Source organism: Solanum dulcamara, chromosome 10 (assembly GCF_947179165.1).
Source record: "Solanum dulcamara chromosome 10, daSolDulc1.2, whole genome shotgun sequence".
Taxonomy (NCBI): Eukaryota; Viridiplantae; Streptophyta; class Magnoliopsida; order Solanales; family Solanaceae; genus Solanum; species Solanum dulcamara.
In genome coordinates, this window is record NC_077246.1 from 66,767,437 (window position 1) to 66,791,431 (window position 23,995).

The 23,995-nt window shown below is 30.9% G+C and overlaps 2 protein-coding genes across 2 annotated transcripts; both read right to left on the minus strand.

Moving 5' to 3' along the window:
• Positions 1 to 1,678: 1,678 nt before the first annotated feature.
• On the minus strand, positions 1,679 to 8,014 carry LOC129871396 (probable peroxygenase 5). The gene is made up of 7 exons (XM_055946304.1): positions 7,676 to 8,014; positions 7,476 to 7,571; positions 5,729 to 5,814; positions 4,015 to 4,109; positions 3,430 to 3,555; positions 1,967 to 2,110; positions 1,679 to 1,824 (listed from the first exon to the last, which is right to left on the minus strand). The coding sequence occupies exons 1-7, from the start codon at positions 7,704 to 7,706 to the stop codon at positions 1,806 to 1,808; spliced, it is 597 nt and encodes a 198-aa protein (XP_055802279.1). The 5' UTR covers positions 7,707 to 8,014; the 3' UTR covers positions 1,679 to 1,805.
• Positions 8,015 to 12,667: 4,653 nt separating this feature from the next.
• LOC129870628 (ubiquitin-conjugating enzyme E2 variant 1B-like) lies at positions 12,668 to 22,705 on the minus strand. The gene is made up of 5 exons (XM_055945452.1): positions 22,410 to 22,705; positions 20,135 to 20,274; positions 13,870 to 13,999; positions 13,669 to 13,791; positions 12,668 to 12,933 (listed from the first exon to the last, which is right to left on the minus strand). Exons 1-5 carry the CDS (start codon positions 22,450 to 22,452, stop codon positions 12,875 to 12,877), a joined length of 495 nt encoding a protein of 164 aa, XP_055801427.1. The 5' UTR covers positions 22,453 to 22,705; the 3' UTR covers positions 12,668 to 12,874.
• Positions 22,706 to 23,995: the final 1,290 nt, after the last annotated feature.

Sequence of the window (23,995 nt, forward strand, 5' to 3'; positions counted from 1 at the left end):
TGACCTCATAATTCTCAATCTACTTCATTAACCACACAACTTTTTGAACCTTTACTCATTAATTTTCCTCTACACAAACCACAAAAGTAACAGAAGGCATATATATTAAGTAGTGCCTAAGTTTTAATTTCCATGAGAACTAATAAAATATGTGCCTTTTGTTTTTCTGTTATACCCTGTGGATTAGTTTGGCAACTTATGAAGTTGGATCAAATAAATGCCAGCAAGAAATTCTACTACTTATCCTGTTTAGAGGATTTGAGTTCTAATTATATACAAAGTATATACATATATATTATGTATATATATTCTTGAATTATTTTCTTAATTTTCATACTATTTAAACAAGGGATAGTTACAGTATATAGCTATTCGGTCATTTTAATTACCAAAAAAGGGTCATTTGATGTATATTTGGTGTATATGGATGTATATTCAGTGGATATTTCATGTATATAATGTATCCTAATGTATATTTTATGTATAACTCATGTATAAATAATCTATATTGTATAGTCAGTGTATACTTTCTATAACTTTTGGCAAGCTATATTGTATAGTCACTGTATATTTCCTATGATTTTGTCTATTTTTTATGTAAATAAAACATGACTATATTGGTTGCATTGTAAACTAATTAGTTTATTGTATATGTTTGAAATTATTCCTTTAAACTAAAGGAATATACTCCTAGCATATGGGGATTCTCTTAATATTCATACTATTACTAATGATGTACTCACACTTCACACTTTTAAATCCTGATGTCCAGCAAAGATACTAGAGGAGAAAAAGGGATTCACAGGGGAAACAAACTTGAGGAATTTCTTATAAAAGTTAAAAGAAACTGTAAAAAGATACATTTTTTTCCGTCCCATTTAATGTGATGATGTTACTATTTGAAGAGTCGAACATTCTCATAAAACATTGATAAAAAAATTAAAATGACATACAAAAAAACCGTAGTACCCTATAGAGCACAGATGTTTTATATTATATACACACTGTATGTAATATTTAATACATTGAACCAAACGCCAAGAAATAAATAAATATTTGTATTATACTTAAGGTGATAAACATTTGATACTCAAGGGATATACAATTATACATCCATCTTCTAATCTTACAATATCATTGTACTTTTCTTTCTACCTGTATATATCTCTCTCTAAGATTTTCAAGATTAAATATTTGTATTTCATATTAGGAAGATGACAATTTGATCAAATAAACAATTGCACTTTGATTGGATGGTTGTTACGTATTGTTTCATAATGTATTGTATTGTATTATATTGTACTATAATGTTTTAATGAATATAATATTTGGATAGATTGTATCGTTTTGTGTAGTTACATAATGTCACATATCAACAATCTGAATGATAAACCTACGAGAAAAGTAGGGTGCGTGATAGAGTTACTATAGAAATGTAGGGTAAAGTATAAAATATAATTATTAAATAAGTAATAAATAAAGATAAAATGAGAAGAAAATATTAAGGTAACGACGAGATCACACCGAAGGTCTTTACACAAAATAGGACTTTTCGTCATTAACCTAATTACAAAAAAATTTAATTAACAATCAAAACAAACATTATATCTAAACTAACAATACAATACAATAGAACGAATAATAACCATCCAAACAAGATGTTAATAGAGTCAAATAATGAGAGAAAATTAAATCACTCCATTGATCAGTACAAAGAAATAATGTTTCACAATTATAAATACAGAGAAAATCCACAAGATTCCACCTATCACTCCATATCCATACACAACAAGGGATCTCCATTCTTATGAACTTGGTATAAATCTGATAATGAAAATAAAATTACATCATTTTTTTTAATCCTGTTCAAATTAATAGAGAAATCAATTGAAAAAACATACTAATTGAGAAACAATTAGCTAGGAATTGAAATTAATTAAGCCATGAAGATAATTTAATTAATTACTTTTTCTTCTTGGCTTGTTGCTCCTTGGCCATTTGTTCAAATAGGCTACCATCATAAACACCTCTAACTATTTCTTTTCTCAGTAATCCATTCTGGTCTTTGCAAAGAAAATATAGAATCTTCCACTCTGACAAAGCAGCAATACTGCATAATAATATATGTAATCCACCTTATTAGTATATAAATTACTTGCTTTCTCATGAAGCCAAAAAAGGGGAGGAGGAAGGGGGATCATTACATAAATAGCTGGTCGAATTTACTGTTTATTTTTTTTAGTTGGTATATATAGATTATACACTAAATATATATGGTTATACATATATTAAACATGATTTAGTGGAAAGTTATTCAGGTTAATTCTTCAATAAAAATGATACTTGTAATCTTTGAACTAGGTTATTTATCTTTTAGGGTTATTACATACCACTTATAGTATGTTGGGTAAACTTTTCAAACATGCTTACTTGAAGAAAAAGAAACTGTCAAAAGTAATTTTTGAATAGAGTGAAGGGTTTTAAAATATATCTGAAATATTCTGATTTTTTTGAGTTTCATACCTGAACGGCCGAACAATCAGAGTTAAGTTGTGTGAATTTTCTATCAAAACTATCAGCAAATGTTTATTGAAACACACCTCAACTATCAACTGTTCACTTTCCAACCTGAAATATCACTATTGTTCAGCTAGAAAAGTGAACAACTGATAGTTGAAGTGTGTTTCGAAAAACATTTGGTGATAATTTAGGTAGAAAACTCACATACCTAATAGTTCAGGTATCAATTTCAAAAAAGCGTGATACTAATTTAGGTGATTTTTAACCTTAACTCAAAAACTGTTGGAGAGTTACAATTAGTGTTTGACTAATAAATTTTAAACACACGTTTATCAATATCAATTAGAGTAACAATATGTTTTTGGCAAATATTTTTAAAATATTTCAAATTCGGAAAAACATGAATAGTATAACTCAAAAACACTTTTTTTTCCTTAAAAACTTAATCAAACACCTCAACCTTTTTAAATGAACATTTCAAAACACAAACAAAAAAGTTGTTCGGCCAATAATATTTGGGACCAAAGAGATTACTAACAGTAATTTATTAGTAATATCTTTGGTACCAACTTTTTTGGTAAAATAAACATTTGGGTGATAAATTTGGTTGATATATAAGAAATCAATTATTTATTACCATAGAGAAAAAAATAATTATACTTGCCTTTTTAATCCGCTTTAAAATGAATGCATTTTTTCTTTTTTTAGCAACTTTTTAATTCTGACTTTCCATATAGCATGTTCAAGATTACAAGATTAAACTTTAAAGAACATTTCAGTACATTTGACATATCTTTAATTTAATACCACAAAATTCAAAAGTCCATTTTTTTTTATTTTTCTTAAACTATATACCAAGTTAAAACAGTAAAATAAGACAAATAAATTAAAACGGAGAGAGAGTCTTACTGTCCCTTAGTGTCCTTTGGTTGCTTATTTGCCTTAAGCAATTCATCCAATTCTTGGGCTGTTAAGGCGTTTTCAGTTGAACCTGCATGTTTCTTGAATATCTCTTCAAATTTTTCACTCACAAACCTTCAACATGGAAAAGACATATTTTAAGTTCTACTTTTTAACATTATTAATTAAAATGTATAAGTTTTATTTACTGACGATGTAAATATCACGTGTTTAGAATAAAAATATACAAGTTTTATATTTAAATTTTTTTAGTAATTTTAATTGTGTGAATACTATTTACACGTCAATTAATGAAACTCAAACTCTTAGGAATAAGGTAGAGCTAAGGAGATTCAAATGAAATATTTTCATTCAAAAATCATGTCATATAAATAGTGGTGGCGGGGGGGGGGGGTGGATTTTTTTGATATATAGTATTAATAGTATTCAAAAAAGAGAAAAATACTAGTGTAGTATTAATAAAAGAGTCAAAAATTCTAGATTCAAATCCAGCACGTGGTAAACGAATTTAACTCGATATTTAAGAAGAAAATGATAGAGAGATGGATCCATTATCCCGAGGAATGTATGTACCTTCCTTCATTGTCGTAGACGCCACTATCACTGGTGTGTTTGGCAAGTTTGATGTTTTTCACTTCAATAGGAAAGAGTAAAGAAGGACCTTTTCCCTGTATTATTAGTCCACATTATACGGACAATTATTAAGATCATAAAAATTTTGAAATTGTAATCTTAAACAAATATCATATAGTAGCATTTTGTGGCACTTGTGCAACTTAAGCTTAAGTACTATTATCTAAAATATGTCAAAAGTATCGCCTTATGAATGTGTTCGGTATTAAGGAAAATATTTTTTAGAAAAATAGGTGATCGGACTTCTTATTTTTATTTTTTTTGTATGCTAATAAAAAATATATATTATCCTGAAATCATTTGTATATAATCTATACAAATTCTATGAGAGATAGATGAATGTGGGACAATAGGGATTGGGGCTACGACAGTGAAAGTGGGGTGAAGATGATATGTGTTGAATGGAGGTAGGACACAATAAATATGAAACGACACTTGTAAAATTTGTTTTTCCTACTTCAATAGCTAGAGATCAGAAGTTATTTTCCTTATTTTTAAAAAATTTATTTTCCTAATAAAATTATTTTTTAATTTTTTTTTTGACAAATCAAACATAAATTATTATTTTTTTTAAAAAAAAATTCTAACATTAGAAAAGCACAATAAAATTATATTGCAAATGAATTAATTAAAGACGTGAATGATCAAACACATGCATGCAAGATAAGACATGAATTTAGGTGACATGTAAACTATTTTATATTATTATTATTTTGGCTAATGACATATAAAGTATTAAAATAAGACATAAATTCAGGTGAAATTTGGCGTATTTGTATGTGAACTTAACAAAAGAGATCCAGATTGAATCTTTTTTCGATTTGTTTGTGTCATTTTTGTATTAATAAGCTTTTTCTTTCTGTATTTTGTAAGTTAGGAATACCATAAAGTCTATAAAAAAGTTTATATTATTGCTCCACTTTAACAACATTAGGATCCATATCTAACCATGCAAACCACTTCTACAAAAGCTTTTTTTTTCAAGGAAATAATAATATATTAATATCGTGAAGTGCATTTCTTATTTAATAGTGAAGTTAAAGGTGAATTCAAATTTTTAATTTGATGAAGGATTCAATTAACCTTTAGGAATTTTGTTAGTAACCTCATTATATAACTCAAATTTAATGTATTTCGGATAAAAAATAATGAATTCTGATGAATCCACTAAAGCTATTATATTGTCCTTTCATTTTCTTCTTTTCTATTTCTCCACAAGGGAATGATGCTCCACCTTATCCTTATCATGATTGTTATTCTTTTTACCCACTCATTTATGCAAAAACAAATTTCTTTAACACGTTGTTTGGATGGTTTGTTATCGGTTTTAGTATATTGTATTGTTAATTTAAATATAATATTTGTATGATCGTATTGTTATCTTGATATTTTCTTTTAATTTTATCTATTTATTGTTTAATAATTATATTTTATTATTTATCCTACTTTTTCATAGTAGCTCTACTCCATACCCTACAATTTCTTATAGATTTATCATTTAAATTATGGACGTGTGACATTATGTAACGACGAAAAACAATATAATATATTCTTGTAATTTATTAAAATAATACAGTACGATATAATATAATACAATAAATAGGAAATCACTTATTAAATTAGTAGGAATAATATATAATATAGAGAGACTTACAGGTCGAGTTTTTCGGCTGAGGCCAAAATTAATGAAAAAGGAGGCAAAAATGGAAAGAAAAATACCACTTCCAATTTTCCGGAAACCTGGAAAATAAGAAAAGATTTATATAAAAAAGAAGAAGGTGATAATTAATATATATAATTGTGAAAGTTAACTTGTCAATGAAATAATACACAAAGGGTGCTAGGAAGTGAATGTAAATATTCCTTGGAGGCTGGAGAGGGCCCTTTTAGCTTCACGGAGAAATTTCTATGTCTTTTTTTCATCCTCTCTGTCTATAGCCTATACCAATTGATCTTATTCGAATGAGTTGCATTTTATTTTTCTTTTATAATCATCGTAAAATCAAATATTATAAACATCTATCATACTCGTTATAAGATATGAACGGACAATCACTTTTCTATTGACCTAGCTTTCCAATTAGCAGACCTACTCAAAAAAAGAAAAAAGAAGGGGGTTGGGGGTGCTTCTATATAATCTCCAATCAGAGTCTTACCCTTATATATGTGGAAATTCTGTTACAAATAGATTGGATGATTTTATTTATATGTATTCAATTATAGAATTATTTTGTACATAATTATTTGGATGGTGATAATATTTGGGAAGGTTTTTAGATGAGGTTAGACTCTTGAATGATGAAAAATAGGAATGTCAAATCGATGGGTTGAGCTGAATTTTAAAAAGTTACAATGAGTTGAGTTGATAAATTGACATGTCATTAATCTGTTTAAATGTTATTTCGATTGAAATAAATTAAACTTGGTCATAATTCAACCCGCACAATTCTTACTAGGTTTTATATTCAAAATTTGATTTGTTATAATTTGTTTAAATATCTAATAAAATTTTTGTCCATTATGACTATATAAAACATATTAAATAAATAATAAAAAAAAAATTTAGATAATACTTTTTATGAGTTAATTTAAGTTGCATATTAGCCGATGAACTAAGTGGGATAAAATAAGACAATTAATAAAAATAAGTGAATTACTAATCCACCAAAATTTAAATAGATTGAATGAGTTATGATTTTATGTATTAATTTTTATGGTCATGAAAGACACACGATTCCTTTGAGGGTAAGAAAGAAGTGGGACTCTTTATCTTTCAAGAGACTCTTGATCAATAGAAAAACAAATTGGTTAGTTAATCTAATCTTTACTCTAGTGCAATGCAAATGGTAAAAAAATGATTAATTTCTATATATACAATATAATTTTAAAATAAAGAGTGTTCAAATTTCCATTATTCAAGAATTATAGCTTCATCCCTGCTTTAACTCTATATATGCATAGACATCAAAATGTCGTAGAACTCTACAAAATGTGTTTATTTTAGTTAGAATTCAATTGGCTCATGTCTATATAAAAGGTAGTATATTAAATTGAAGAGTTATCTCGAATATTTCGATAACCCTTGTGATATTCATAAAGAGATCAAGATATGGTCCGACTCTTTTTGATAATTAAATACTTTAAGAAGATCCATAAAATATTCTTTATATGGAGATCAAATCATTCTATGTTCGAGAAATACGCTACTAAAATCCTTGAATCAAGAAAAAATTCAGAGAAAAAAAAATAAAACTGTACCTACATTGTTTATTAATTAAATATTCTTGTTTCTTTGTATTTTATTTATGAGTAAAGTTTATTTTTCATACATTAAAATTTATTGTAAATAATATGTGAAAGAAAAACGAAATTGAAACATAGATGTAGAGAAATTAAAATACCTTGATAAGTTTCCCAAGGGTAAATAATTCCATTCTTGTCAATATCAAAGAACATAACATGTTTTTCTAGAGGGGTTGGCTCACTCTTCTCAATTCCTGCATATCAAATTAATTATATAACTCATCAAATTAATCTCAAATTATGAATACTACAAAACATGTAACATGAAAAGAACAAAAAAAAAATTAAAAGTATATACCCTCTTGGTGAATGTTGTTGCAGGAAGCCATATTTCAAAGCTTGATTAGAATAAATATAATAATGAACAGAGAAAAGAAGATAGGGAAGAAACCAATAAGAATATGGAAGGAATAAAGGAAGTATATATAGAAGTATTTGGGGTTTATTGGACTCTTGATGTGTATGGTTTATTGGACTCTTGATGTGTATTATACTCCTTGCAGAAGTTACTATATATAATTATCACTCATTCCTTCCGTCCCGGGGCGGATCTAGGATATCGGGTGTAGGTTTCAGAAATTTAGTATTTTTTGCATAAATATTGTATTTATATTGAGAAGGAAAAATTTATTATACATAAGAAATATTTATTGAGAACCTAATAACAAAGCAATTACTTAGTCCAACGATAGCAAATGAACCCTTTTAAACTTAGTTGAGCCCTTCTGAATGAGAGTTTGATTCCCCTTGGACACATATAAAGAAGTTCTTTTTTTTTTTAATTTGAAACTAATGTTGGGAACACATAATTAGATTGCTTCTACTTTCGTCTTAATTTGTTTTTCATGTTTTGATTTGGCATGCAATTTAAGATGTTTATTATGTTTTGACTTTGTACGGACTTTAAGAAAGTAAAAAAAAAAAAATCTTGTTGTCTTAAATAAAAAATGTATCAAATTTACCAAAATGTCATTTAAATATGTCATATAAAAAGTTGAAGGAATTAAAAAGTTGTTAAAAAAAGATTGAGACATTCTTATTAAAACGAGCCTAAAAGAAAAGTAAAATGAACAAATAAAGACCAAAAATATATAGTTATATTTATGTATGGTGTGTTGCTTATGTGTACACTTAAGTGGCAATACGTTGCGTATAAAACAGAAAATTTCTTAATGGGGAGAGTTTTTCCCATCTAGTGTACCACCGAAAATTCGAATTAATCAAACTTCATTAAAAAGACTTTTTTTGAGTTTTTTTTTGGAATTTGATGAGTTGTAAGATAAAAAAACTCCTTTTTTTCTCAATTTTCTTTAGGTTCAGTAGAAGAGATTGAAGCGAAGTCATCAATTCAACCATTCGAATGATCTCCCCTAAGATTAACCTCTTTTCCAAATAAATCAGACAAAGAAATTTTCATAATTTCATTTTTTTATTATAAATAATTGCCAATAAAAATTTAGTTTTTTTTACATATTTGATATCGATAAATTTGTGAATTTTAATCCAGCTCACATACTGCTTTAATAGGCGAACAGACCAACCCTTGAAACATACTATAGCCTCAGATGGCGAAGAGCCGACATCGAGATGCCAAACCTTCCTGACGTGAGCTCTGAAAGCAATGATAATAGGACCATTATATTGACCATTGTCTCTGTGCTCTTCAGGAAATTCTAAAGTAGGACCAGCAATGCAACTACTGTCTTTTTACTCTTTCATATCTGGAATTTAGAATCTTTCTTTATTAACTTAATTAATTTTTTTTTCATCTCTTTATTACCTGTTTCTCCTTTTTTTTTAATACAAAAAAATCTTTTGTTGCTTTTTTATCATTATTCTAAAAAATATATAGCATGTGTTAGATATATATATATATATATATATATATATATATATATATATATATATATATATATGTGTGTGTGTGTCTCCCCACTCTCCATGTGTGTATAGCACTTTTAAAAAAATTAAAAAAATTAGGGTGAATATTAATTTTTCGGTTCAATTTAATTATCATCAAGCTATTTAGGTAAATGACAACTTTCCAATTTTTGCAAACAAAAAAAATCATTGTAAGAAGTTTTAAATTTTCTTGAAAATGACTAAATTCTTGAACAATATATATGATTTTCTAGTTAAAGCTACATATATCTTCTAAAAAAGTATAGTAATTAGTTTGATTGTGTCATGTTGGATCATAGTCGTTAAAATATCTACTTGGCAGTAGAGGTGTGAAAAAATCGAACCGATCAATAAATCGAACCGAAAAAAATATTATTGGGTTATTGGGTTAACAGGTTCTTAATGGTTTTATAAAAAAAAATTATCGGGTTATCAGTTCATTATCGGTTTTTTAGTATTGGGTTATTGGGTAAACCGATAACCCATTAAGACAGTAATATTGTACTACTTTACTCTTCATAAATATTAAATATTACTAATAATTTAATATAATAGTATGTTACAGTCTTCACAGACTTCTACTTCACACTAGGCCGCTTTAGTCTTTACACTAAACCTAAAGATAAAAGTAAGAACTAAGATTGTTCAAGATGATTGTCTTGTTTGACTGCTTGGTTTTAGTTTTAGTTTTACTTTGTAATTGTAGCTTTTGCAAGTTCATAAGCGTATGTAATATGATTAACATCAGAAATTCCATATTATGTTTTGGTTGTAATATGTAATTGTAGCTTTCGTACTACATGTGCTCTTAATTTGATAGTTTTTCTTTTAGAAAAAAATTTACTCAAATCGAACCATAAATAACGTCCATAACTAAAACTGTTGTTAAAAAAATTGAAAATTTAAACTTCTATGCACAAGTGACCTTAAAATAACTATAGAAACCATCCATTTGAATTTAACTTAAATACATTATAGTTAAAGAATTAGTATATTTTAAATTTGTTGTAGTAGGTTTTCTACTACTATATATTTCAGAATTCTAATTATATATACAAATAATGTAAATTTTAGAATATCTGTTTAGTTTGTTGTCGTAAGTTATTTGCCTCATTTTTATGTTGCTAATCCAACTTATTATATGAATAATTATATTATTTGAAATTAGTTTTTAGATGACCTGATAAGTAAAAGTCTTTTTATATTGTAGTACATAATAGTTAATATTTTAAAATTTACTAAATTTACTTATTATGGGAAGAGTTTAACTTTTATCCATGAAGATATAAATAATTACAAAAAGACAGAAAAGTATTTAACATAATAGTTCAATTGAGTGGATGCTTCTTTCTTTTCTTTTTTTATTTACTAATTATGGATTCTTCGTTCACTACCAAAAATATTACTTTCCTTCACAATACTTGTCATAATTATTATTTTTAGAGTTAAAATGATATGAATTTTAAAATATATTTTTTCATCAAATTAATATGAAAAAAATTATAATTTATAGTCTTTTTTATATAGTTTTAAAATATTAAATTATTTTAATTTAGTTTTATTTTAAAAATTAATTAAATTAACTTTTATAAAGCGAAATATGACAACTATTTTAAAGCACGTAATCTTGTAGACTAAACACGTTGAAGCAAACGAAGCGCAAAAGTACATTAATTTGGCGTGAAAGTTAAAGCATCATTTGAATAAAAGCAACAACAAACATCATTTGCTTTATTAACAAATAAAGAATTTGTACTTTTTTTTTTCTTCCTTTTGGCTTTAGGTTTACTGGAAACTTCGAACAATGCAATAAACCAAGAAAATATGTGTTCCCAGTGTGGTGTGGGGTTACCTTGTTTGCTGAGGAGTAAAGACTCTCTTTGGTTTTCCACTCGATTAATCTAAATTTTTCGTCCAAAAGTCATATTTTTGAGTTAAATTAAACACTTACAATTTCATAATTACAGAAGCAAATTTATTTGCTAAATTTAAAACACGTGAACCCGTGATTATTCTATAAAATTAGATTTATATATAATTTTAAAAATTGATATACAACAACAACAACAATCCAGTGAAATCCCACATCGCGGGGTCTGGGGAGGGTAGAGTGTACGCAGACCTGACTCCTACCAATGTAGGACGGCTGTTTCCGAAAGACCCTCGGCTCAATAAAAGCATAGAAAAAGGTCAGACAAGAATATTAGAGTAAATAAGTAGATGACGAAAATAGTCCAAACAATAGTATAATCAAAGCACAAAAACAGTAGATATTATTATACTCATGCAACAAAAATGTTAAATTTGAAATTTGTTCCTTATAATATATGAAACTTATGTTTCAAATTAGATTTGAGTGTTGAATTGACTTCATTAGAGATCACAATTTCAATCAAAAATGTTTGAAGTTAAGTGAAGCCAAAGTCACGACTTGAGTCAAAATGCTTGAAGTTGGACTTGACAAATCATTATATGTCTGAAGTATAGTTACTATATACCTGAAATAAGGCTCTGCGGCCACAACATTAATAAAAAATATCTAAAGCTTTAATCTCATTTATTTGAAGTAGTTTCAAAATGAATTATCTTTCGAAAAAAAGAAAGATAAATCAATTAAGATACAACTTAAGTGATGGCCACAAAATAGGATATTTGTGCACTTCACCCAACATTTATGTCATCTGATAATCATTAATTAGAAGTCTCGAGTTTAATCCTTCCTTTCCATGGAAACTTGCATTATGTGAATCCAAATTATTACATCGAGAGCATAAGTAGGTTTCAAGAAACATAAGAAGGCAACAAGAATCTTACATCAAACTTGCCTCAGGCAAGAGACTCTCACCATGATACATGTTGAATCTTAATCACACTTTATATAAATCGAGAGTCTATCGCACACAGTCTTTATCTCTACACAATAAAGTAAGATTTGCATACACTCTACACTTTCCAAACATCATTTGTAAAATCACAGTGGGTATGTTATTGTTGATATTGAATCATAATCACATGCGACTCTAAATCATCTCACTAAGAGTAAAATGAGCATTTTAAAATTAAATTGTTACAAAATATAAAAATGTGTCGTTTTCTTGAAACTGACTAAAAAGAAAAGTGTCACATCAATTGGGACTGAAGGAGTACTAATTTTTGCAGCTCATTTTACCAAAGATTGAATCCTATTCAAACATGTATTCCTTTTTGTTGATTTTCATTCCAAGGTTGAGTTGTGATTTGGGTGAGGGTTGTAACTCCTATAATAACATAATATAAATACTAACAAATCACAAAGTTTACTTGAAATCACATAAATATCGTTCTTCCATAACCTAAATTGTTCTCTTTAAGCACCATCATTTGTATTGTCAAACAAACTTGAGCAGCATTCAGCAAATCTTATGTATGAAAACTATAGTTAGCCTTATTCACAGAGTTGGATAATTGGCATTAAACATTAATCCATCCCATAATTTAAGGAGGATTCAATAAGAAATACAAAGCATACACATACTTATACATGCTAAGATACTCTGGAATCGTCTACGTATTAAGGTTATATACAACATTATTATCTTTCAGTATTTTATCAAACTTACATTATGCAGCATTTCACAACTAGGCCTTTTTGATCCACACGGCCTTCTTCATTGCCTGAGAAAAGAAAGTAGTCTTCATTCAGATTGATATCGTAATTTTGTTCTCAACATGCTATTTGATCTAACAACACAGTACATACCTAAATTGCTCGTATCGAGACATTACTGAGCTAGCCATATAGACATGTCAAATTGAATGAAGCCGAAAAAACAAATATGCAGATGTATTACATGCATGTGGTTAGGAGAGGGGGTGCAGGTGAATTTTCGTGCATATGCTCCACTTTAGGAATCAATCCTCTTCTGAGAATGCCACATTCTCTTTGGTTCAAACAAAAACGTGCAGAAAAGGATGAGAGGCCAATATATTTCATACTTACTAGATCGCATCGATCCATTACAATTACTATGTCTCGGTCCCAAACAAGTTGGTTTGACTATATGAATCTTCACTGACCATATGACTATTTAAACTCATCTCAAGCCGATATTATATACAGCAACATACCCAGTGTAATTTCCCAAGTGGGGTCTAGGGAGGGTAGAGTGTACGCGGACCTTACCCCTACCTTGGGAGGTAGAGAGGTTGTTTTTGATTTTCCCTGGACTCAGGGAAAAGCATATCAAAGCAGATACAAAGAAAAGCATGACAAAGCACTCTGAAAAGAAAAACTACAACAAAATAGTGCGATAATCAAAGCACAAGAGAACCAATATTATATAAAACAAATATAATAAAAATGAAAAGTGCTTGAAGTTCTACATATTGATCAACCTAATAATGACTCACCATCAGAAGGTTGAGCTAGTTTTCGATTTTGGGGAGACGTCATTTCCTTTTTCAACTGCATCAATATATCCTCCATTGTGCTTTCCCTCTTCCAGTCAGCAAGCATGGGGAAAAGACTTGGCTCTACCTGAAAAACTCTCACGCATAAGCCTGCTTTGATAATATTAAACCTAAATAAGTCAGATAAAAAGTACGTGGTACCTACCACACCAGTTTCATAATTTACGCAGCTCATATTAATCCTGGATTGGAACCTTACACCAGGTGGCTGATCTGGATATTCCTTTCCACAAAATAGTTTCAACTGATAGATGCGCCCTTCATGTACAGTCTGTCAACATTACAGATGTCATTAGGCATTAGCACAGATAATTTTTGCCTTCATAACAGTCAAAGTCATCATGAGAAGCGAGCAATTCTTGTATCTGTTTTACAAAAACAGATTGAATACAAATTGAAGGCACATTTGATGGAAAGGTTGCTGTCTTGATTCCTAATATTGAGTAAACTCCATTAAGACCCCTAGAAAGATTTCCAACAATTACAAAAGGACAGTTTTCGTAAACAAAAAACCATATTTGCTTCAAAGAATGGTAAATAATAAATGAGAATTAAGGTCCACTATTTTTTTGTCAACGGCTAACTTGTCCTTACTACACAATCAAATTTCTTTTTATAACATAAATAAATATATCACTTCACCCACCTAATGCTGACCTCTTGTTTCTATCATCACACATGGTGATTGAAAATCAGGTTATTCTTAAGTGCAGAGATTAGCAGCTGGGGGCAGAAACTCAGATTGTCGTTCTTTAGTTCTGTTTTCATTTTAAGATTTCAGCCATACTGCATTGATCGTTCATTTATGTTATGCACCCGTGTAGAACAAGTGCAATATGGGTAGTAATACCTCATTCAAATTCTTCCAGATACACTAAAATTAGGCGTAGTTGTACAGTAAAAATTGGCGGGAAAAAAATGTGAGTACCCATACTGGAATGTATGCATACCTGTAGTAGATACATACCTATAAACCAATTCATGTAACATAGGTTTCCACGAGCATTTTAACTAGAGAGTATTGACTGTACAGAAGTTAACTTTTTATTCCAATAGGTAGCTCAGTTACTAACAAGACAATATTGGCTTTTTGATGAGGACATGAGGTTAAGAGCCCGTTTGGATGGGCTTAAAAAAAATAACTTTTATGTATGAAGTGCTTTTAGAACTTTGAAGTGCTGAAAGTTATTTTTATAAATAAGCAGTTGAGTGTTTGGATAAAAGTGCTTATGATGTGAATTTTAGGATTAAAAGAATAAAAAAATGTAGTTTGAGAATTTAGTTAAAATATAAGGGATATAAAGGTAATTTCCATGGTCAAAGAAAATGACTTTAAGCACTTTGGAAAAAAAAAGTTAGGAATCCTAACTTTTCATTTTTTACTGACTTTAAGAACTTTATGGCTTAAAGTCAGCATTAGACAAACACGTCCAAAAGCTAAAAAGGGGCTTTAAGTTGGTTTTGACCAACTTAAAGCCAATCCAAACGGGCTCTAAATGTGTTGGGTACAGTATCAAGGGAATAAATTGAAACTGAAGTGATATAAGATGTGTCAAAATTCAAAAGTGCAATATTTTCAAAATAATTTCTTATCCAAAGAGTTGAAAAGGTATGTATATGCTATGTTATAATGGAAGAATGAGTACATATTGAACACATGAGTGTCAAACTAAAACAACCTCTCTACCTAGGTAGGGGGTGGGGGTAAGGTCTGCATACACTTTAACCCTCCCCAGACCCCACTTTGTGGGATTACACTGGGTATGTTGTTGAGTGTGTCAAACTGTCAATACCTGTATACTATGAGCACTGAGCAGCTTTTTGCTACTTTTTAGAGACAAGGATTCACAGACGATACTTTCTACGAATATAACATTTAGTACAAAAAAAGATCCAAACAACCAAACAGCTCCATTATCCATTACTGCAATCAGAAGCGTCGAAATGCCTTCACGCCAACACCTAGAAACATGCCGCTCTCCCACAGTTTATTCAGTCTGAACTACATTTGCTCTCTCTCTCTCTCTCTCTCTCTCTCTCTCTCTCCTTCTTCTTCTCCTTTTCTAGACTGTTTCTCACTCTTCTATATCTACCCCTTCATTGGTTATCTAGCCCTAAATAATAAAATGTATTTGAGTGCAGAGCCTGCAGGCAAACCTCTAGATTATTTCCTGCAATAGTAATCCTTATTACTCTAGTTTCTGCTATCTATAGTAGGATATGCGTGCTGCTTTTTACAATACCATCTTCTTTTTCTTGAAATGGAAAGTATTCTTCCCTACCATCTTCTTGTTCACCAAAAAGTCGGAGTTCAAAAATCGAAGCCCTTCAATGAAAATCAAAGTGTCATTTTCAAAGTTTTTGTGGCCCAACTGTGTCCTTAGTTATTGCGGAAAGATGCCCCTGGAATAAATCATATGTACAAACTTGCTTGTAAAGTCATTAAGTGGCAAAGAGCGTCCAGGTCACCAACTAATTACAAATTCATCCTTGGATTATAAGTCATCACTATTGGCTCTTGACGAAACAAAAACAACAATAACAGCTATGTCTTAGTCCCAAACAAGTTGGGCTGGCTATATGAATCCTCTTTGATCATGTTTATCCAATTAATATTCATCTTAGACAAGCATTTTACAAAATACAAATAAAAATAGAAGTATTATAAGTTCTCTATATTTTCTACTAGTGAAAAAATCTCTACTAGGGCTAAAAGACTCCAAGAGAGCATAGGGCCTAAACCAAACGAATTAATATGACTAAAACCTTTGGCAATGGCAGAAGATAACAAGGAATTAGAAGCAGCTGTGGAGGACCATCTTTCTATGCATTTTATGGACCATCTGGAAGGAGAGGAACAACGATATTTTGAAAATAAAAGGGCTCATATATCCAGAATCAAAAATACTTGTCTCCAAAATCTGTTCTTTTGGAGTAAAAGATTTTATTGAGAGTATGGATCAGTATATAGAGTTTTTAGCTTTGTTAGGAAATTTGTAACTGGTGCTTTGCTGTAGTAAGTATTGACTGCTTATGATGCAGTCTTTTGTACCATCTTGGTACCTTTATTAATAAAATTTTACCTTATCAAAAAAAAAAAAAGGCAAAACCTTATTTTCTTCAAAAGGACCAACAGGACTAAAACCTATTCTCAAACAGTGTCTATCGCCTATATAGATTTTTTTTCTTCCGTTGTGCTCTATCTTTCGCCAAGTCTACATGAATTCCAAGAGATTGTAGGTCTTTCAAGACATTACCTTCCATGTGTTTTAGACCTACCTCATCCCTTTTTAACACCTTCATTCACCATGGTATGACATCTACAGACTAGTGCATATGAAGGTCGACGTAGGACATGACCAAACCAAGTGACCTTCACTCATTTTATCTCAATGTGTGCTACTTGCACCTTCGGGAAAATGTGGTTATTTTTTTAATCTTGTGTTACCACGTATCCACTTTAGGATCCACGGCACTGTAACACTCAGTCTTGTGGATGTGTTTAACTTTAGTGATCCAATACTCACTCTCATATAACATTGTTGGTCTTATCATTTTTTCTACAAAACCTATCTTTCGGTTTAATACGCATCCTTTTATCACATAACCCTGATAGCACTTCTCCATTTCAATCATCCGACTTTGATTCTGGGTGTAACATCTTGATCTATAATTCCATTCTCCCAAAAACAAGCAGCCTAAATATCTAAGTTGTTTGCAATTAGGCCCTACAACCCTGTCTAAACTCAACTCAACTTCACTTTTCCTATGCTGACTAAACTTGTAGAGTGTATATTCATTCTTACTTCTACGTATCTTAAAACCCTATTCTCTAGATTGTTTCTAGATAGCTCAAGCTTTTGGTCGACACTCTTGCTAGTTTCGTCAGTTAGCACAATATCGTCAGCGAATAGTATACACCAGAGAACCTGACTATGACGTCCTAATTATGCATTGTATCATTCTTCCTTTAACAGATTATAAATGATTAAGACACATATTCAGTATCCTACTTTAAGGAGGGAGTCCAATACTCTCTTTCCACCACTTCATCTTTTGCTACTACTCGTACTGCTTACCTTCTTCCTTTCTCTTGCACTCTGAGTCATTGCCTTGCCCTAACTATTGTGTCCTATTACATGCACCGTATCATGCCTTTTTTAGCAGATTCTAAATGAAAAATGACTCAAATTCAATATCGTGCACACATTATATATCATGCTTTCTTTAGCAGATGAAACATAAATATGACTCAAAAATTGTTTGTTGATGACTTAATGATCTTCTGCAGCGGGAAGGAACAAACAGTAAGGAGAATTATGGAAGCACTAGACCATTTCACTAAAGTCACTGGGATGATAGCTAACATGGACAAATCCAATGTGTTTATTGCTGGAACAGATGATCATACTATGGAACTCTTCTTAAATATTATAGGATTCACAGTGGGCACTTTTCCTATAAGATACTTGTGTGATGTGTCCGCCACTTTCCTCTAAGAAATGGAGCAAATTGGATTGCCATCAATTAACTAGAAAAATTACTCAACGGCTCAAGACTGGCTATGCTAAGATGCTATCATATGCTGGAAGGCTACAAATCATCACTGCAGTTTTATTCTCCATCCATAACTTCTGGGGAGCTGTCTTTATTCTTCCCCAAAGTGTTGTAAAAGAGGTTGATAGACTATGCAGGGAGTATTTATGGGGTAACAATCACGAGAAGAGGAAACTATCTCTGGTCTCATGGGATAAGTTGTGTATTCCTAAGAAATATGGTCGATTGAACATCAAAGGGTGCAGAATCTGGAACATTGCTTCTGTGGCCAAACTTTTGTGGTAACTTTCAAGTAAACAAGATTCACGATGGATTAAGTGGATTCATGGATTGTGTATGAAGTCAGATATTAACATCTGGATGCATAGGCCCCCCAATGATTGTAGCTGGTATTGGAAGAAGCTTGATTCCCTGAAGAATGACATGATAAATTGGTATACAAATGGCAGGTATATCCTAACTTCTAGTGGATTCTATTCTATAACAAGCAGCTATAATACACTTATTGGTGCTCACATCAGATGCAGAATAGACAACCTTGTGTGGACAGCAGTAGCCCAACCTAAACATAGATTTGTTCTTTGGTTAGCTGTACAGGGGAGGCTACTTACAAAAGCAAGACTGAGATACTTGAACATATCTATCGACAGTGATTAATGCTGCTTATGTGACATGAAGACTACAGAAATACCCCTGCATCTATTTGCAGATTGTGGTTGGACCAAACAGTTGAGAACTGATCTATCAAATTGGCTGGGCATACAACTTCAAGCAGGTGAAGTGAAAACAGTGCTGGAGAGAATTAGAAGGAAGGCGGAAGCACTGGAAGCATTTCAAAAAGGAGATTGTAGCAGCTACTTGGGGAGCAATTGTCTACTATACTTGGAAAGCTAGGAACTGGACGAATTTCAAGCATCAAAGTGTACAGACTGAGACAGTTTTGACATTGATAAAGAAGGATATTGTAGAAAGACTAGATCTGTTAAAAGCTAGTAGGAGAGCTAGTACTTGTAGCGGTTTGATTCATAGGATCATTTGTAACTAGTCTGACTCCGAAGGCGTAACGTCTCATAATAACTTTCCTAGTAGGTGGTTATGAGATTAGGTCCTCCCCTAGGTGTATGTATTAGTTGCTTGTTCTTGTTGGTTATGGTAATATTCACATTAGTTACCTAAAAAAACCTTTCTCCAATAACTTAGCATATAGATAAGCATAAACAGCCCCAAGTCCCCTTCCTATCAGCGTTATCTGAGTATTATTTTAGGATATCCAGCAAAAGGAGTTCAAAATGAATGCAAATCAAGTCTAACAAAATTGAAGTATGATCAGATTGTCAACAAAGGTAACTGAAGATCAGCCTGAGAAACAAATTCATAAACATATTTTCATTAACAGCAGAAAAAGGTACCATGAAGCCTAATTGTAGTCACAGTAGTTCTGCCAGTACAGCTCAATAGTTATTACTTATTAGAATAAGCAAGATATACGTACAAATCTTAAAACTGGAATTCAGTTAACTCTAGGCTCTATTTGATTTGATTCATAACATGAGAACTCTGAAAAAAGTGACTATGTTTTTATGGAAAAGAATTCAAATTTGTGTTGTTACTTTGTTAGTCCTACAACTTGAGTGGTCAGTATCCTTTGAAAATGAGTAATAAGATACTTTAGATGTCAACATGAGAGTTGCACCACATAATTTTTTACATCAAAAATCCAATCCCTATGTGCAAATATATAGATGTAAAGTAACTTGCATCCTTGAAAGAACAATCAGGCTATTCAAGAATACAGGAAAAAAGAAGAGTCACAAGCACAAATGTGAAAGAGCTGATAAAGAAAGCCTACATTAGGAGGGCCAATGATAGTTCCTGTCCATGATTGCATGTAAACATCATCTGCGTCATCCATCCCGTAGCTAACAGTTCCATCCCCTATTCCTTTTTCTCCTCTTTCAAGCTCTTCCAATAATCTGAAATTCCTTGGGACTGGACATGAACACAAATACTATCAGGTAAAGATTACATAACATGCTGATATGGTATGTCGAATGTAGCACATTAAGAACAGCTTCCTTGAAAAAGACGAAAGACAAAGTTACTGAACAATATCATGTCATTGCAATTACAGATGATGGAATATGCAGTTTAGAGCCACAAAAGGAGTAATGCAAGACTAAATTCCATGACACTGCAAGGTAGCATTGAACTTTTAAGGAAAATTAATATAAAATTTGGATGAAATAAAGAAAGACATCCAGGAAGTTTTATGGTTTAGTTAATTCTCTTTGAACTCCAAGAAAAAAGGATAACACACTTCCATTAACCATAAATGACTTGATCTCCAAACGGCTTTCTTGTGAAAGTAATTGTTTCTAGGAAGCTAATAAAGATAACTGGTTACGTGCTTAGCACAATTATCAGCATTAAATAAAGGATGCTCGCATACTAAACAGAAAACTCAAAACTGGAACCAAGATTAGAACCTCTGGCACCTCCACAGATGAAACCCTTAGCCTTTTTATTTTCTATTTTTGGGTTTGTGAAGATTATTCCTCATTTGGAGCTACAGATGTAATGTTTTTTGAGCCGTTTGCCCACTACTATAATCAAGAAAGCATAAGTCAGTGTTTATGTGTTCAGTTAGATTCATTTTGCCGGCTTCTCTGCTAAGGATGAAAAGAAGCTGTTAAGTTCTTTTTAATTACATAAAAAAGCAGTTGGTTTTTACAATAATAGATAAATCACTTGAAGTTCTGTGATCCAGGGGCGGATCCATAGGCAGTTCAGGGGGTTCCGAACCCCCTTCGTTAAAAAATTACACCGTATATATAAGATAAATTTTCTAATTTATGTGTATATATTTAACATTGAACCCCTGAGCATAAGCCAAAGGACTAGCTCAGTGGCAGAGGGGGTTCAATATTTTGCCTTAGCTTATCTCAGCTCGCGGGTTCGAATCCGAATAAGCACATTCTTTTTCTAATTAACGTGTTTAATTTTTTTTGAACCTCCTTCATAAAATTTCTGGTTCCGCCACTGCTGTGATCCCTACTTCATTTTGCCTCATGTTGTCTTCCACTAGGTTTCACCCAACACATTCCATTATTTACCCTCACCAGCAGCTAGAGGAGGAGAAAGGAATGATGTCACAGCCTGGGCACCTATCATCCAACTACTCCTTTTGGGAATGGAAAGAAGAAAGGATGGTTGTAGATCACTGATGTCGAATTCACGAAAAAGATCATTTGTGAAAGAATCATGGGTTCCCGGAGTATGCTTATATTATAATAAAGTAAGTAGAGCAAAAGCTACTCGACTAGACAGAAAAGGCGACCAAAGAAAGCTGGTTCACCTTCTCTCCTCCGCTACAACATAGGTCGTTCTGATCCTGGATGAAAATATTCCAAAACGGAATTGGATTTCCACTCATAAGTAAGGAAGGTTAGATATCTCTGATAGGGTTGTATTTTTGGTTGAAATGTCTTTTAATGTGGTATGTCATAAATAATATTCCCATTCTTTACATCCACATTTTTTACCATCCATATCTCAAATACATTACCCTCAATTTGAAGTTAGATTTCAATTTCCGAAAAAAGACAAACAGACTAACACACACACACACAGAAGCATTAGCAAATCAAGACAGGAAACTCGGCCTCCACAACGGATTATGCCCCAAACAGATAGTAAACCCCAGCTACAGATTACAACAGGATAGTAGCCTTATCACTAGTTTCTAATAGAAAAGAACTTCCAAAATTGGCATCAATTCAGCTGATATCTTCACCTTAATTAGGCCAACATTTCTGTTAACAAAAACTTCAACTTTCCCACAAAAGTGGACACCAAATTCATCCAATAGGACTAAAAATTTAATCTTTCTATGTCAACAATCATCAGCCAACTCACTTAGCCTAATCTAGACAAAACCCAAGAAAGAAACCCTATACCCAAATACCATAAAGGGTTTAAACAGCACAAAAATTATGAACCCCATAAATCCAAACAAAAAAAGACCACTTTTGACTAACAAGACAAAAGAGTTAAACAAAGATCTACAACCCCAAACTTGCAATGAAAATAAAAATCCATTCTTTTTCCAAGATTTTGATGCTTACCAACAACTCTTGATGATCCTTCTGACCCCATTTCTGGCAACATTCAGAAATATAACAGTAAAGAAAGGTTCTTTGAGGTGAAAATCCAAAAGGGTATTCCTAAGAAAGAGGCAAGAAGAAAGAGAAAGTGAGAAATAGGGGAAAAGGAGGAAGATGTTGGTCCCAACTCCCTAATAAATCAAGAATGCAGCTTTATGGCACACTAACTACTATTCACTGTGTGAAGTTTACAACTACTTAATACAATTTGACAAAGTTTTGGGGATAAGATTTAGATGAAAAGGGGATAAAAAGATCAAACAAAAGAGGAAAATTAATTAATGATAATGTTCATCATTTTTAGTTTCATACTCACCGAACGCCACATAAAATTCACCGCTCAACTCTTTTTTTTTTTGTAAAGTTAAAGAGCAAAATTTGACTAGCAACAAATTATTTTATTAGGATAATAATGTATTTAAAAGAAAAATAAATAATATGTTTATTAAAGAAAAAAAATTAACTTCTTTGTTGAATGGCAATACAGATAATTGAATCGTAAATAATTTATTGACTTATTAATATTGAATCATCGAATTAATGATTGATGAACGAATTAAAATTTTTGTATCTATTGTAAATTTAAGTAAACCCCATTCGCTCATTCAATATTTTTAGCAAAATTCGTCGCCACTTCAAAAATATTGGTATAGTGTAAGGAAAGAGATCTTATGATATATTTAAGAGATAATTTTTAAAAGAGAAACTTACCTAAATATATCTTATTTAGAAAATGTTTTATCATTTATACTTATATAATTTTAATACATCTATATTGTATGTATAATTTATTTTTACTTCATAATGCAGTTTTTTTTTATCAAAACAAGTCTAATATATTTCAGGATACTTATAATGAATTTATATGATATACCCATTTATATCTTTCTTCTTCTTTTTTCCTAAAAAAATCTCTTCTATTATATACCCGTTACACCATGATTTTTTCTTATTGGGGAAATTGAATTCCACGAATAAATTGAGTATTTATTCCTATTCCCCTCCCCAAAAAAAAAATAATTAGAGTTTGGGGAATTATATATCTTTCATTCGAGAGTAATATATTTTTTTGTGCGATTTTTGTTCTAAATCTAATGGGTAAGAGCGATTTTTTAAAAAATCCTGTCAACAATCGGAATACAAATTTCAATTTTGAAGATTTTACCACCAATAATATTCTCCCCCCAAAAAGGGTTTGTTCAAAATTGTTATCCAATAGTACTACAATTGAGAATCTCTCAAGTGGCGGCGCAGAATATCATGTGTATATAAAGCTGTTTTTTTTTTCTAATGGTGATATTGTATCTTCGAAATGGATCCATTACTGGTATATGCATGGTGCACACTTTGAAGGAATATTACGAATTAGTAGAGGAGCACACGTTTGGAAATGATACTGCCATAGTGAAATATGAATTCGTATAAATTGATACATCTTCAAATTGAATGTACACGCAATAGGATATTGTGTATACAAAGTCGAAAGTATGTATACAAATTTAATTATATGTATCAAAATATTTTGACAAAAATAATATATCTATCAG